At 44.7% G+C, this 16,610-nt stretch overlaps 1 protein-coding gene across 1 annotated transcript; it reads right to left on the bottom strand.

The window, feature by feature from the left end:
- Positions 1 to 593: 593 nt before the first annotated feature.
- LOC149335313 (uncharacterized) lies at positions 594 to 16,273 on the bottom strand. The gene is made up of 4 exons (XM_089553903.1): positions 16,100 to 16,273; positions 9,715 to 9,796; positions 7,142 to 7,258; positions 594 to 4,505 (listed from the first exon to the last, which is right to left on the bottom strand). Exons 1-4 carry the CDS (start codon positions 16,271 to 16,273, stop codon positions 4,111 to 4,113), a joined length of 768 nt encoding a protein of 255 aa, XP_089410029.1. The 3' UTR covers positions 594 to 4,110.
- Positions 16,274 to 16,610: the final 337 nt, after the last annotated feature.

Below are 16,610 nucleotides of genomic sequence, written 5' to 3'. Positions count from 1 at the left end.
TAATACAATGGGTACAAGCTTCCCCTGGCCTAGTGCTCGCCTTACCTGAGGGTGAAGTGTTTGTGAAAATGGGCCTCAAACACCACTTCTGTTTGGGCTAGATGGTGCATAGCTTATTTTGAAACGAATTCAAGCGCACAACAACACGCACACAAGAGAGGAAAGACACAGGACAGGATAGCGCCTGTCCTGTGTCTTTCCTCTCTTGTGTGCGTGTTGTGCGCTTGAATTCGTTTCAAAATAAGTCAAACACCACCTTGCGTAAAAGAAAGATGCCTTGTGCCGAGACGCTCTTTGGCCACAGATGCCCTTGCACCATAAGAATTCATCATCATCGCATGAACACCTCCTATTCACAGGTGCTCTTCAAGGGTTGCAGTGATAGTGGAATGAGCATGTGTGTTATGAATGTTATGAATGGTGCAGTGTGTTATGAATGGTGCAGGGGGAAACGGCATCATGCACAGCTGCGTCATACACACAACATGTTCACCCAAGTATTCAAGCCATGCTGGCTAAGCAGATTTAAATGGCAACTTGTAGAAAGTGCCAAACTGCGAACAAGACAAAACAGTTAGCTTTCACAAACTTAATTTTACTCAAACCATGACAACATTTCATTCATACAATGGGATGTACCTGTCCATTTGTGGAGTGAATCGGGTGAAGTAGCAACTTGGCTAACAGTGCTTAGTTGCATGCAAAAAAACAATGCCACTTTTGTACATGAGATGAGCACGCTTTGCAGAAAGCTAAAGTGAAGCTTGCAACAATTTGGTATGGTGCTCTCCCTCGGGTGCAAGTCTTGCTTCTGAGCTCTATTTGGCAGCATAGTCTGTCACGACCATGACATTTCCTTTGCCCTCAATGGCACAATGAGTACAGAATCCATCTGTTCATAAACACAACTGCAAAAACCATCTGCAAATTCAGTTTCACAATTTCTCTAAATTTGCATCCTTATTTTGATTTATAAACAGTAAACTGTGTAAAATACGTATGAATTATTTTTTTTATTGAAAACTCTTAAAAACTAAATAATGTGCGACTTTCATTGGTTTTACAAAAATTCTTGCTGGTACAGTTTACAAACATGCAGTTTCCGTGTTGGTTTATAGATGGGACATATTATACCAATTTCAGTTGCTGAAATTCAAATTATCAACTTTTCATTCATACAACAAGATGTACCTCTCCATTTGTGGAGTGAAATGGGTGAAGTAGCAACTACATGTTACAAACAAGCACTTATTAAGAGCTTATTCTCCGGCAGCTTTCCTTGTTCATACAATCAGGTTTTGTGAAGTTGAGCTCCAATGGAGTGTGCTGTAAGCCTGGTTAGCATTGTCTTCAATGCCAACAGGACCATTCTGTTAAACGCAAATTGCGATTAATCTGTCCACATCTTTGCCCAAGAGATCGAGTGGATGAACGACTGGATATCTTGCTCTGCACGTCCAAGTGTGTGGCTGTCAGCACTGGCACCATAAACAGGACAGAATAGTTCTCTAACTGTACTTTCTGCACTGCCACAAATGCCTGTACCTCACCTTGCCATTCAAATTATATAAGAGATCAAATTCACATGCTTCCATAGGAATGCCAGAGCATCGCTCTTGGGACTTTTAAACACAAGAAAAGAATTAACTGTTGTCAAATTAGTAGGAATCAGATTTGCCATTTCCACGTGTACTGTGCGATGTCAGTGCACGTTAAAGAACCCCAGGTGGTCGAAATTTCCGGAGCCCTCCACTACGGCGTCTCTCATAGCCTTAGTCGCTTTGGGACGTTAAACCCCATAAACCAACCATTTGCCATTTCTGCTTGTATAGCATCAGCGTCATGATTAACTGTTTATATATTTGCCAAGCGTTGGCCTTACCAGTACAGTGAAAATGGCTTTCAAATGTATACTAAACGGGGATAATTTACAAATTACAAGGGCTTGCACAATAGCTACAGCACACGCTTTACCAACTGAGTTAACTAGACTGGCTAACAGATGTCGGGAAAGTGGAGTAGACATCCACTTAGAACAACCGGGTTGATCCTCTGCACTGGTCTAGTATTGGTTCTGGGTACAAGCACCAGACAGGAACAAAAGCAATTATACAGCTTTCTCAAATTTTCGAAGGCCAAGAAAAACTTTCCTTCTTGTGGACTGCGACAATTTTTTCACAGATGCAGCAAATGCCATCGTAATGCAGCAAGGGGTCACTAAGGGTAGCATGGAGTTGATGGAAAATGGGAAAGGGCTGACAAGGCAAGGAGCTCGGGGCCTCTCTTCAGAATGCAGAGACATTCTGTATGCCTCTCATGGTCGCCATAGCTGCACTGTCTCTTCTTACTGTATCGTAAACAGTGCGGGCAGGGCACTTTTTTCTTATTTCTTTTTTTAAGCCCAAACTAATATCTGTATCGTAAACAATGCATCTTGCTAGCAGTCATCTCGGGGGCCAGAACCTGGAGGCTAACACAGGCTAAGAACAGTGTAGTAAATTGTGAAAATAAAAGCGATAGGTGCAGCATTAACACATTCGCTGTGGCCGCCGTTTCTGGAGCCCTAATCGCTGTGCAACATAACCCACTGATGGACCACCTTTATATTTCCTTGAGTGCTGCATGAGCCACTGGCAGAACTAGTTTATTTTGAGCTGCCAAATAGATGGCAATAGTTACCCTGCATGTGTGCTTTTTGCGGCCTTTTTAACACTTGCTGAGCTATTACATGCCTTCATCGTGTGACTCAGTATCTGTGGCCACACAGCTTGTATAATCACGTGACATGACCCACCAGTGACAAGACACAGTGAATATGTTAAGAGACCAAATAACCACCATGCATCTAGGAACAAGTGCATGCCAAGGATACTTTAGCTGAAATTGCAAAGAAGAAACAGGCATAGGCAAAATATGTAATGTCCACAACTCGCAACTGGTTTTCAAGTGGGGTGTCAGGGTGGACACCAAGAGAAAGGAAGAGCATAACCAAAGGCAGCTGCGAGCCAGATGGAATGATGAACTTTGGAAGCTTGCTGGAAATAACATGGGTGCGAATGGCACAGGCAAGGGGTTAAACGGAGATCACGGCGAGGCGCCTTTTCCCTACAGTGGAATTTAGCTAGTCTGATGATGATGACGATGAAACAAAAACAAATTTATGTCCTCAATATGAAGTGATCAACTTATTTATTTGACATATGGCCATGTACAGGCGCGGCCATAAGTAAACGGAGCACGCTATTGCGTTCAAAGTGCAATCACGCTTTCTCCATTGGTAATGAAGAAGCGTTGTTTGTCTAAAAGAAAGCCCAACAACTTCCTCTGCCAGCATGCGTGCACCACTGCTGGAAATTTCAATTAGGTGACGCGTGAAAAATATTCGAAGGCGATTCCGTGCTTCATTTACTTTTGTCCGCGCCTGTACATTTATGTACCCATTGTTTTTTTCACATGTCATTTTTTTCCTCCTTCTCAGCTGACATATACAGTAGAATCTTGATGTTACAATCACAGCTGATATGAATTCTAGCACTATATGGATTCATGAAATTTCCCAGCTGAAGTGCATTGAGCACAATGTAAAGAATTACAGGTGATTCGAACCGAACACTCACTCTCTCTCACCACTACGGATGACACGAACGTAGACGCCATAATGCTCCCGCAAGCACTTAGTGCTGCTCTCACATAGCCGACACCGCGATTGCTAGTAATGCAGCACGCATCATGAGCACTGAACAGTGTCACATGGCCCCCACATTACCGACATTTCGACTGCCATTTGCTACACAATAGGCACCACGAGCATTAAGCGGTGCCGAAGTAAATAAACCCAATAGGCTGCAAATAGTTTTATGTGAATGCATTTCCCATTCTTCAGCATATGGATCTTGTTCAGTTTTTGATGACATGAGTTTCGGGTGATACAAATATTTTTTGCTGACCCGTGAGATTCGTGTCATCAAGACTCTACCGTAAATGTAACAAGCCACTCATCAAATAAACATGCTGGCAGCTTTTGCGAGCTTCATGTGCCGCACAGTCTTCTATTTTTTCTTCCCTTTGTACTCTGTGACGTGTGCTGCGTAGCCCCTTTCACACCCTCTCTCACTGTTTCGCTTCATTCAGTGTGTTCTCGTGGATGCGCATGTGTCGGTTGTAGTTGCCCTTCTGCGAGAATCCCTTGAAGCAGTGGGGGCAACGGAATGGTGTCTCTTTGGTGTGCGACCGCAAGTGCACCTGCAGCTGAGAGTGGAAGCCAAAGCTCATGGGGCACACGTGGCACGAAAAAGGCTTCGGATTCGGAGCCCTTGAAGAAAGTAGCGCGAGCGTATCCTGGACGCCACCCAGCGTCCGCACACTCGGCTCGACGGCAATGTCCATGGGCCTGCCATGCACTGCACTGCTCGCGGCTGAGTCGCATTGGCTGTCACTCAGCACACAGGGCCCTCTGGCAGCAGCGTCCCCATGAAAAGCAGCCGGGTTGAACGGAACTGGCAGTGCTGCAAAACACGAAAGTGCGGATGCGTCAGAGCTTCTGGTTAGATGCACCGTAGCAAAGCGCATGTGAACCCTTTGTCAAAAAGATCCAGAAGGTTTGCTTCTAAGCAGTGTAGTCAGGGTCTTGTAGAACCTGTGGAAGCCCTAACTTCCGGAGGTGTAAGGCCAACAGTTCCTCATACCTTCAAAAGACTAGGAATGCTGGCACTGCATAATGCACCACATATCAAGGCCCTGCAGCAAAGCTGAAGTGATGGTCTTGTGGCAGAGCACCCACCTCACATTTGGGAGGTGCTGGGTTCGATCCCCAGTGCCGCCAGGTTACCATCAGTTTTCTAATGGGTACAAGATTTCCCCCGACCTGGTGCTTGGCTTTTCTGGGGTGAAGCATTGCGTTGACAGGTCAGTGGTTTGTTCCACCGTTAAGCAACCCTAAATCCTCCTCATGCGGTAAAAGCCTACCTGTGGCCCTTTATTTTACTTTATTAAAAGGCTGTACTTTACTCTCATCATTCAGTGCTGCAGTACTGTATTGCACTTTCAAGCTAATTTATGCTGTAAACTTACAGACATCCAGTTTCTTTTGCTTCACAAAAAGGCTTGCTTTTCAAATTAACGCTCGAACAGATTGCATGTGCAGTAGTCGCCAACCAAAAGCCTGTCACGGCACTGAATATGACTAGCAGCAGTGTCTTCAGCCATTATTATGCTACAAGGGCTGGGCAAATTCGCCTTTTATATCTTGAAATTTCGTCACACGCTAACATAATGGATCAGGAATTTACAATGCACATGATGCATGCACACATGATTGAACACGATGACATTTATTCTCAAAATAACATAAGTGCCCAACTGTTACCGACTTGTATTCAAATTGTATTCAAATTATAAAATCCTAGTTGGCTTTACAATCGCAGTGGAATCATACATGCTGACATTGCTCAAAGAAAGATTAGTGTGCATTCTGTGTACAAACAGAAAAACAAAATCGGTACAAGTGAATGTGTATTCTTTTCAGCAAACTGCACATCATCTTGTACGTGTTTTTCACTTAGAGCGATACCGAGGACATCATCCAATCACTATTCTCAGTAGCAATTGATTCCTTGCCTCTTTCTGGCTATGTTGACATTTGTCGAGCAGAAAAAGATGCATTTATTGGCAAGAACATTGAATTTAAAAACCTTCCTGCCAGCCGATTCAAACTGGTGACGCCCTTATGGAAAAGGATGAATTGCCGCTGTTTTGAAGTGAACGGTGGCTTAGCATAGTCTCCGAGATCCGCCCCCAAAAATCAGTGTCAACATGCGCATTTTATTTGTGAAATCGGCCGCTCATGGTGGCACCTATATTTCCTTTTTAGGCCTTTTGTAGCATATAAAAGCTCAGCCTATCCATAAGCCTATCAGTCTATCAGTTATCTTTAGGTCTACCTTCTCCACGTTTGTCACTTTTCGGTTGAGTAGTATGTGAGTGGCAAGACATGTGTCGTGCAGCAAAACCTGCATTTTGTCTTGGCATCTAACGTCATGCTGGGACTGAAACATTTCAGATGAATAAAGCAGTAAATTTTACGCTATACTTTATGTAGTAATTTTCCGCTCAAAAATACAGCAGCGAGATAATTAGCAAGAATGAACTAGCACAAACCTGGGCACAACATTCAGATGTTCTGTACAGACAACCATGGCACTGGTGATCAAGCATGACACATAAAGCAAAAACCAAGAAGGCCTTAAAGGAACACTAAAGACACATTGGAGTTGGCTAGGAAAGACCAAGAAATGAAACGTCACCACCCCCGGCCAATTTCGTAAGTAAACTGTGATGGCCACATTCTTATAAATACACGGATCCCAGAGGCTTGACTACATAGTCATTCACTAAAAACAGTGATCACGGAGTCATTTTCGGTGCAGATTTCACAAGTCTGAATCGAGCGGCGTGAAATTTTTTTAACGCAACTTTCTCAGTAGTAATTGCATTTTATGCTGCCAGAGAAACATAACACGCCCAAAAAGAGCTATAGGACCGATTTTTAATAAGGACATAAAGTGGGAGGAGTTCTCCTCGGCGTCCCTTTAAGCTTAGGCAAACTGCGCTATTGCCATGATGAGAACAGCATAAGAAGAGCAGTTTGCCAGTATCCCTCAAGAGAAAAGTCTACAACAGCTGTATCTACCGGTACTCACCTATGGATCAGAAATGTGGAGGCTAACAAAGAGGGTTCAGCTTAAGTTAAGGACAACGCAGCGAGCTATGGAAAGAAAAATGATAGGTGTAACGTTAAGACATTGGAAGCGGGCAGAGTGGGTGAGGGAACAAACGTGGGTTAATGACATCCTAGTCGAAATCAAGAGGAAGAAATGAGCTTGGGCAGGGCATGTATTGCGAAGGCAAGATAACCGCTGGTCCTTAAGGGTAACGGAGTGAATTCCAAGAGAAGGCAAGCGTAGTAGGGGCGGCAGAAAGTTAGGTGCGCGGATGAGATTAAGAAGTTTGCGGCGATATGGTGGCCGCAACTGGCAAAGGACAGTGTTCATTGGAGAGACATGGGAGAGGCCTTTGCCCTGCAATGGGCATAGTAAGGCTGATGATGATGATGATGAAGAAGAAGAGCAGGGCCACCACTGACCTGCTCCATGCTGAGTCACACTAGTCATGCTCATCAGTGGGGGAGGCACAGGCAAGAGGGTTCGCTGCTCGGCCGCACACTCTGGCACAGGCGTTATGGCAAGGGACGATGGCCATGCTGCAAGAAAGGCAAGACCTCTTCCTTAACTGCATTGTCATGCGATGAGTCTGTGCTGGGTCAGAGACGCAGCATGTGCGGCGAGTCTGCACAACGAAAGAAAATAAGAACAGTACAAAGGTACAAAGATGCCAGAACTGGCTTTTCTTTCCCTGAACCTGCTTCGCCAACAATGAATTAGACAATTAAAAAGTTGCAAAGAAAGCCCAAATGGTGGCTTACCCTCTGCAATACTGTACAACACACAGAATAGAAAATTGTTTCAATAAATGCATTTTCAGAAAAGCAAAGCCAGCCAGCTAATTTTGTCACAACACAATTTTCACTAAACTGCACTTCAGAGCAACCAATTACTCTAGGCCAAAGGTATAAAACAGCTTCGAAACCCACAAAAGACAAAACAGACCATCATGCGAAAAACACATTGCATAAAGCAGCATGGATTCTGTTACTCAAGGACAATGTTCACATTTCCAAGCAACTCATTGGCATAAGCTTTGGCTCACAGTTAAGACAAAGTAATGGAGTAAAGAAAAGAAATAACCAATAACAAGAGCATGTACGTGTCACTTTTACATTGATCGCCTGTCCATGGTGTCTTTGAATTTGATTTCGTGGAGGGTGGATGGGTGCTCAGACGTACACTCACAGGAGGGTGCTTTACAGCATCATAGCCGCTGCTTTGTTATATATTTCCCACAGTTCCTTTTGTGCAGCCATTTTTCTTATTCATCGGGGATTAGAATAACAATGGAAATGTTTCATGAGAATTAAATATTTGAGCAGCAAGGACAAAACAGTCAAACCCAGCAAAGTCCAGGGTAGATTTATCTGCATGTGACAGCATAGAACACACTCCCACTACCACCAAACAGCCGCCGCGGTGGCTCAGCGGTTATGGTGCTCGGCTGCTGACCCGAAAGACGCGGGTTCGATCCCGGCCGCGGCGGCTGGAATTTCTTTGGAGGAGAAATTCTAGAGGCCCGTGTACTGTGCGATGTCAGTGCACGTTAAAGAACCCCAGGTGGTCGAAATTTCCGGAGCCCTCCACTACGGCGTCTCTCATAGCCTTAGTAGCTTTGGGACGTTAAACCCCATTAACCAAACCAAACCAAACTACCACCAAACATTCCTTTCTGCCCAGCCGCATTTCCCTCTAGTCCTTGCTTCATTGATGGCATATAAAAGTAAGAACAACCAACATAGGAACATACTTTGCCTGGGAGCTTCACCATGACTTGCTGTAAACAGTACAGTTCTTTTCAGCAGCACATTAAGGACATTAAAGTCAAATAAAAAGAACAAACTCAAAGCACAAGATACAGCACTGAGTGCGTTCAGTTAACGTCTTGAAATAGAAGCCATGCTGCATCCAAAAGCAGAGATTCAAGAGCAAATGTACCGAGCTTCTACGTTACTTCCCTAATAAAGCACTAGTCAACAAGCCATAATTAAAGATGAGGTTAAACTACTTATACAATACAAAGCAACACTGAGGGCTGTATACAGCATGCCAGAGAAAAGCTCTGGAACAGTTTCACTAATGAGTCATGTTGAAGTATTATATTAAGTACTCTCTGCAGCAGACACAAGCTTAATTAAAATACACAACAAGCATTTCTTATGACCATTACACACTGCAAACAACAAGGATATTACAGCCATCCACAGGCAGCGATATGTGAATACAAGACGTCTTCTGCACAAGAAAAGCACAACATACATTCAATATCCTTACTGTATGTTTTTCTTGACAACTTGTAATACTGCAAAGCAGCACCTAATATCAAGTGAACGTTGTTACCTCTTAGAACAGAAGCTCTAAAGATGAAATACTCATTGGTTTGAACTGTTGCCGTGCTAAGTCATTTTCTGATACTGCATTCTGATGGTGGCAAGAGCCACGCTGACCTTTGTTGTGTAGATGCACAATTTCAATTCTGACTCATCATTCAGAGATGCCATACTATTCACACCACAGGCATCTCATTCGGGCGTGGTAGTGCCTGCAAGCACAAGGCTTCTTCTTGCTTCCATGGGCAAATTGAGCCAAACGGCAAAGTCTTCACCTCTCAGTCACAGAATAGAATACCTAGTCACGTGCGCAGTTCTGTTCGACAAGTCTGGATAACGAAAGGCTTGCCCGATGATGCAAGACTACACCTCCTCATGCTTTATTAGCAGAGCTTCATGCAATTCAGAAATAATTCCTTCCCATGAAAGCAAGTGTTGAAAGTAAATGCTTTCATGAGTTTAATGTTCATTTAGACACCAGAGATTTCTGATCCAGTTCCAGTACCATGAGATAACAATGGGCAATCGACACTTGTGCATCTCGCCAGTACTTGGCCTTGGGGATCAGTGTGGCTCGAATGGCAAATGCAGCTTTCGACATGACACCATCTTGGTGAATGAGTGGTTTGCAGTTGCATAGAGTGTCGGTTCAGCACTGGTACCTCTGTTACACACCAGCTCATGTGCACCTCTTGAGGACTGCAGCACAACAACTTGACATTTACTCTGTGAACCAAAAGCAAAGAGTTAGTCACTTATGTGGGCACACTCACTGAAATGCGTGTTCTGCATCACCTTTGAAGTAAGGATAAATGGCCTTTTAAGTGTTGAAGCGCTGCTGGGCTAGCACCTTTGTTTATTGGTTTTTTAGGTTATTGGGTTATTAATTTTAGGTGTTTTTAGGTTATTGGACACCTAACAAAAGAGGTCACGAAGCCACTGCGACACTTTTGACACTGTTTTAATCAGAAAAGCTCGTTCATTCCTATTTTACTTTAAAACACTGTAATGGCTACTACCAAAGTTCACCAAACAGGACACATTGCAGTCCTATAATGAAATGAATGCACACTATTACTATTCAGGCACTTGAGGGTTAAAAAGAGACAATAATCCATTTTTGCAAGCTTCACTACAAGTCACCATTTACCAATATAGAATGGCCATGATAATAAGTTACTTGATCAAAACATGCTTCTGTGCATTATGCTGTGCAAATTTATTATGCGAAGTATCAGAGAAAACTTACTTTTGTCAAACGTGAAATGTAAAATTGATTTCTGGTTAAAACACCTGTCTTACAAATTTGCATTTTGGTAGAGATTGAAGAGCTATCTCAGTGTTGTCAAGGAAATGTCAAGTGTTACTTAGCTTAAAAACCATTAGTCATGCTGTAAAACAAGGTTAAGTGGGATACCAGTATGAGCTAATTTCTATATGTTAAATGTCTATGTAATGTCAAGATGTAAGCCTACAATCTAGACAGGTTATAGACACTGGAAAGGTTGTTACAACTAGGGTGCTACTTCCCGACATTCTAATTGTCATTATGATTGAAGCCAGAATCTTTTCTTTCAAATAAGAGCGGATAAGTGCAATATGTCAAAAACCTCACGGCAAGCAAGCGACAAGTCATATCCATAGTGAAATCTAGTGCTTTTCAGGCCTGAAGCATCACATCAGAGTTTGCAGAAACTGAGCTGACTGAACTCAGGCTAAGCTTGACTACAGTGGGCGATTTTTACAGAAACACTCTCAAAGTGCAGCGTTGCTTCCTTTGATTTCCCGTTTACCTCCATTGACACTGAACATCCACAGCTGGACGTTTATTCCACCTGAAGTACTATAGGTCAGCTTGTCACATTGAACAAGTAAAAAAAAAAAATCAGAAGAAATGACCAACCGGACCCATGATTTTTGGAGCAATGAAGACACTATATGCAAAGCAGTATAGCGGGGCACTGTCTTCGCAACACAAAGTGTGCAAAAAGCTTTGTGCTTTCTACATCCTACACCCTTTTCACAAAGTGAAAATATGAATACTTCTTGGATCCTTTTACAGTTTTTCGATGCATTTGACATGTCATTAGCATACACCTGCCTGGTGCTGGTGGCACAGCAATAGGATCGTGGTTGAATATGGTTGAGTTTTTCAACATCGTGGTGTCCATGGACCATATATAAAAGGCCTACTCTGTGTCACACAGCAAGTATGCACTTTTAAGCCTCCCCATCTCTTTGGAAACTAAGGCTTCACAAGACTGAGGTGACAGCCTTTATAAATGCTAGTATAATTGAAAAAGGCTAGCCACCAACACACAGTACCACCATATATCAAGCAAATAGACTTGCATTCTCTATATCCATACATTAAAACTACCACACTTCAAGTCTACTGGGCTTCACAACCTATCTCCTGCACAAAAGTGGGTGAACTCAGTTTTAGCCAACAGGCATGACAGCAGTTGCATCACAAGATCTGCACTGATGGCAGGATTCAGCACCGCAGAATTCTGGCACAAGTTCTTTTTTGTCACGAACTTCAAGCAAGCAACCTGAAAAACAACCACCAATGACAAGTCAGAATCAACGCATTTAGCATGCAGAGACTTGGACACTGGGGCAAAAAATGCCACTGGGAATTTCTAACAACGCCATAAATTGGCTTCCATTGGTGACAACTCCGTGCTTTGAACTTCGCTGTTTCATTTTCTGCACACCATAATTTGGAACATTACGATCTGTAGTTTGTAACTTTTTTTCATCCCTGTTAAAGATGTGTAGACCGTGGCAACACAAAATTTCTGCATAAAGGCCAGGACTATTGACCTTTGCAAGAAGCATTCCTTTCACAGTTCCACAATACTTGCTGGACTGTTGCGTGCACATGGCAGCCAGTACAAATCTAGGGGTAGCACAAATGCTGTGCATGTGTTCGCAACAGCTCAAAGAGCTCATGTTCAGACTTCTCTGTATAAACACTGAAAAAATCTTAGTGTCCAGGAAACGCACCCAATATGGTAATAAGGGAGTAGTTATTCATTAGGGTGGATGCTAATCAGTGATTACTCCCATGTTAAGAATCTACCCCACTTTGAGGGGGTTTCCCTACAACACACCAGACTAACTCGATACATTGTGCACTAAAAGTTGTTGCCAGAAGGCACTGCGAAATTCCACGAGCACCATAACAAAACCATGTCATTTTCTCTGCAAGCCACATTGCCAAAATACAGCTTTAAAAGCATGTCATGTGCCGTGAGTGGGTACGGCTTGTGGTATACAGCACCACATTCTGTCTCTCTCATCTGTTGCCCTGTGTTTGTAAAAATCACGCAGAAATGTGAAAGACAACGTAAACAGGAATGTGAAAAATTTTCTGCACAAACAGCAGGTACAACCACTAACAAGTAAAACTTCATGTGCATTAATTCACACAAAACATAGGACGCTTCATTTTCTGAGACTCATTTCGTTGTATTTAGGCTGAATGCAAGCCAGGGAAAATAATGTGACTTGGTTTGATAGAGTACTGCAAGTCGTAGAGTACTGCAACTCTACTTAACCTCAGGTGTGCCCGCAAGTTGTGAACACCATTCATTTACATGAGGAACATGCGACAACACATACAGGTGCCCACAAAAGTTTTCGGAACGCCGAAATCACGCGAAACATCAATTTCCTCGCTGACCATAATCGCAAACTGGTAACTGGGGGGTGCATCGTTCAGGTCGCGCTAGGAGCTACAAAGCACGCACTTCACTTTATGGCTGCATGCTTAGGCTGCCCAGTATTAGGCTTTGTTGCAATTGTTTTCTTCCGAAAACTTTTGTGGGCACCTGTACACGTGAATGGCACCATACAATGAGACCTCTGCATCTGAAAACACCTGCTTAAAAGACAGTTTCATGCATTCTGCGCCGAAGCAATGACAATGAATGTGAATCTTGTTTCTGTAGGGGTAGAGTACGGTCTACTCAGGCAGGTGCCCCTTGGAGTGAACCTGCACACATTGGGTCCAGTGACGCACAGCACTCCAAAGCAGCAGATATCCGATGGAGCACACATAGGAGGTATTGCTAGTTGGAATCTCCTTATTCGCAACAAGGTAAAACACTTGTCCAAGTGTCGTCACACCGTGTACCGTGAAAGCAAGTCTTGGTTCATGCACCGTGATGTCAGTTTTGTAAAGCGCGCGCATTTCGATCAGCCGTCCTAATCGAGGTGCGCACACGAGCTGAATAACCCGCATCCCATAGACTCTAGAGCTCTGCAATTCGTAACGCTTTGCACGTTACTGGGCCGCATATGCTTTATCCACTTGGCGCCCGGCTTTCCACTGCAACGATGTGAAAAAGCAAACTGAAAGCACCACGCACCCTCGACGCCTGCATTACATTTACGCAAGTACAGGAGGCAATGAGCAGTAAAGAAAAGCCTCCATAACTAACTTGCCACGGTAAACAAGCCACTGTCAACATGTCATCCTCATCACGACTGTTGCCACAGGATCACGATAAATAGATAGGCAATCGTCGGGGAACGGCACACGGCCAGCGCGGTCGCCGTATCACTTGCAATACAGAACTAGTGGGTACTGCGCTGTTTTAAAATTTTCGAAAGAAACGTTCCAGACGACCGCTACGCTTCTGAAGCGCTTGCATCGGGAACGCGAATGCTGCTTCCATAGAGCTAATGGTTTCGTTTTTACTGGCGTACATCATGAGTTTTAAAGTGAATGCGCACGTGCAAAGGGCGCGCGTCGAACTGATCTTTGTTTGGCGATGTGTTCTGGAGTTTCACGTCCCAAAGCGACTCGCTCCGGATAATTTCGACCACTTGATCGAGATTCTTTTCCGTACACTGACATCGCATAGTACACGGGCCTCTAAAATTTCACCTCCATCGAAATTCCACCGCCGCGTCCGGGATCGAACCCGCGTCTTCGATGCGATCGTGTTCAAGCCTTGTAGTGCTTGCTGAGCTTCGACTTGAACATAATCGGTTTCGTGGTTTAAAGCACTGTATTTAGAGAGTGTGTGGTTTAAAAAGACATTAAAGTGAACTTAGATTTATTCGGAGGTCGTGGGTTCGGATCCCACCGGCGGCAGGTGGTTGTTTTTTCTTCTGCTTTTCTAATCAGTTATTTTTAAACGATAACATATTCAGTAATATTCTAAATTGATCAACACCACAAAATAAATAACTTTTAAAAAAAATCCCCTGTGCCCCTTGGTTTCTGTGGCTGCTGGCTTCTGTCATATTTAGATTTATGATGTGGAGTCTGATTGCCCTCCACTCTGCAGGAAGGAATTTTTCAGTAACTGTCTCCGTCTTCTTGGTGGACACCTTGACCATGCCGTAAGGGAAGAGAGGAAAGTGGGAGTGAAAGAAGAAAGGGAGAAAGAACATTGGAAAGAAGTGCCACAGAGGAGAGCTCCGGGAAAAAGTTCCTGCATAGCACACGGGCGTCTTTTGCGTTTCGCTGGTTCCGCCTCCACAGAAACGCCGCCGCGGCCGAGTTCGAATCTGAGTAACTACGATCAGTAGCCGAACCGCACGGCGGGTTCCTTCGTGTCCGACTTCGCACGCGGCTCGTCACAACGCGAGTTGGTTTTAGGAAAAAAGAAAAGCACTGTAGGCGTGGACACATGCACTGCGCCGCAAGGCTTGGGATGAATGAAAAGCGACGGAATTGTGAAGGTCCATATGCCACTAGTCTACTCGGCCACTCAAAAAAAAAATATTTGAAATTTAGTAGGAACCAATCGGACATTCCAGAGCCACCCGACCAACTGAGGCCATAGGCAGTTAATGCATCCAGAAAATACTATCTCACAATTAAGTTGCGCAAAATACACAATGTGAGAAATATTTCTACAACTGAACATATTAATGTACAAAAGGAAAACTGATTTGTGAGGAGTGCAGGGAGCCGTCGGCATTTTTACTGCGGAATTGAAAATCACAACCTTTTATGGAAATCAAGGCCAACAGACACACACACAAGAAACATTACACATTCAGACACTAATAGCATATGTAAGGGTGGTTTATTTGGTGACACTGGACGACGGAGGTCGTCCACTGCTTGCTTGCTACTTGCTTGCTTGCTTGCACCACTGCTTGCTACGTAGCAAGCAGTGGTGGTCCGCCGTCGGTCAAGCTGAGCAGGGTCTCGCTCAGAGTGATGGCAGTGGAGCTGGGATAATACCCATCTTCTGGTGGGCATCATTTTTCACAAGCAACGGAAAAGGTTATGGCCATCGCAGAAACTGCAGCACCGGTATCGACGAGCACCAGAACAGAAACACTGTCTACAAAAACTTTGATAAGGTTGTCGACGAGGAATGAGGCCGCTGAGATTTTGCTGGCAGTGCAGTTCTTGCCTCAGGAACTGCGGCATCTAGTTTTCCTCTTGCGGAAGAGTGGGGCGCCAGTGCGAGGGAGCGGTGACGCGGAGATGGTGAACGCTGGTTGGAGAAAGTGGAGCGGTCAGATGAAAGAGGACGACTCTGGCGCGGCTCGGCTGTAGCTGAGTATTGAGTTTGAGTAGGCCAGCAGCCGGCAACTCGGGAAGGTAGCGAGGAGACTGGCACACGACGACGACGGCAAAGCCGGGCCACATGACCAGGCAATCCGCAAGAATAACAGATGGTACGATTTTCTCTTGTATGCCAGGCATTTCCAAATGGTGGTAGTGGTCGGAAAAAAGGCCTCGTTGCTTGAGGGACATAAGGCACAGGCGCTTGAGGCATAGCATAGCGCGAGCAGTAGTCAGGTGGCCTCGGCCACACAATGGCTTCAGCGTAGGTCAATGGGGCAGTGACAGGAGCGGGCTGAGGTGCTGATGCAGCCGGCTGGACCAGCGGAAGGGCTTCAGCTACACGTTCGATGATGACATGGCAAAGGTCAGACGCCATAAATGGAGATGGCTCGGAGTGGGATGGCAGAAGGGAGAGTTGACGAGCAATTAACCTCCTCACGTATGAAGTCGTTGAGCTGTTGCTATAGCGCCGTGCGTTCAGGTGTGGCTGACAGGCTGACAAGCGACTCGACAGGCACAGAGGGCTGGTGAGTGAGGAGCCTCTGCTTGCGCAGCTCGTCGTAACTCTGGCAGAGACTTTCTGAAACGGTGCGGAGATCTTGGGAGAACAGCATTTGAAATGTGTCCTCCTCAATACCCTTCAGAATATGCTTTACTTTGTCAGCATCGGACATAGGGGCGTTGATTCACGAGCACAGGCTGACCACATCTTCGATGTAGCTGGTAAAGGTCTCACCTGAATACTGCGAACGTTTGCGCAAGCGTTGTTCGGCACGCAGCTTTCGGACAGCTGGACGACCAAACACTTTGGAGAGATTTTTTTTTAAGGTGGCCCACATGGTTGCGATACTACAGGTATGCAACACCGGTCAAATAGAAGATAATGCTCACTTTTGTAGCGTCGTCCACTTGTTATACGTGCTCACTCGCTCGTAGGATGTAATCCAGTCTTCTGCATCGTGGTCGTCAGTCCCGCTGAAGAGGGCGGGTTCCCCATGCTGGAGGGAACCA

Source organism: Amblyomma mixtum, chromosome 7 (assembly GCF_055824585.1).
Source record: "Amblyomma mixtum isolate Tamu chromosome 7, ASM5582458v1, whole genome shotgun sequence".
Lineage (NCBI taxonomy): Eukaryota > Metazoa > Arthropoda > Arachnida > Ixodida > Ixodidae > Amblyomma > Amblyomma mixtum.
This window is presented reverse-complemented; position numbering and strand designations above follow the sequence as displayed.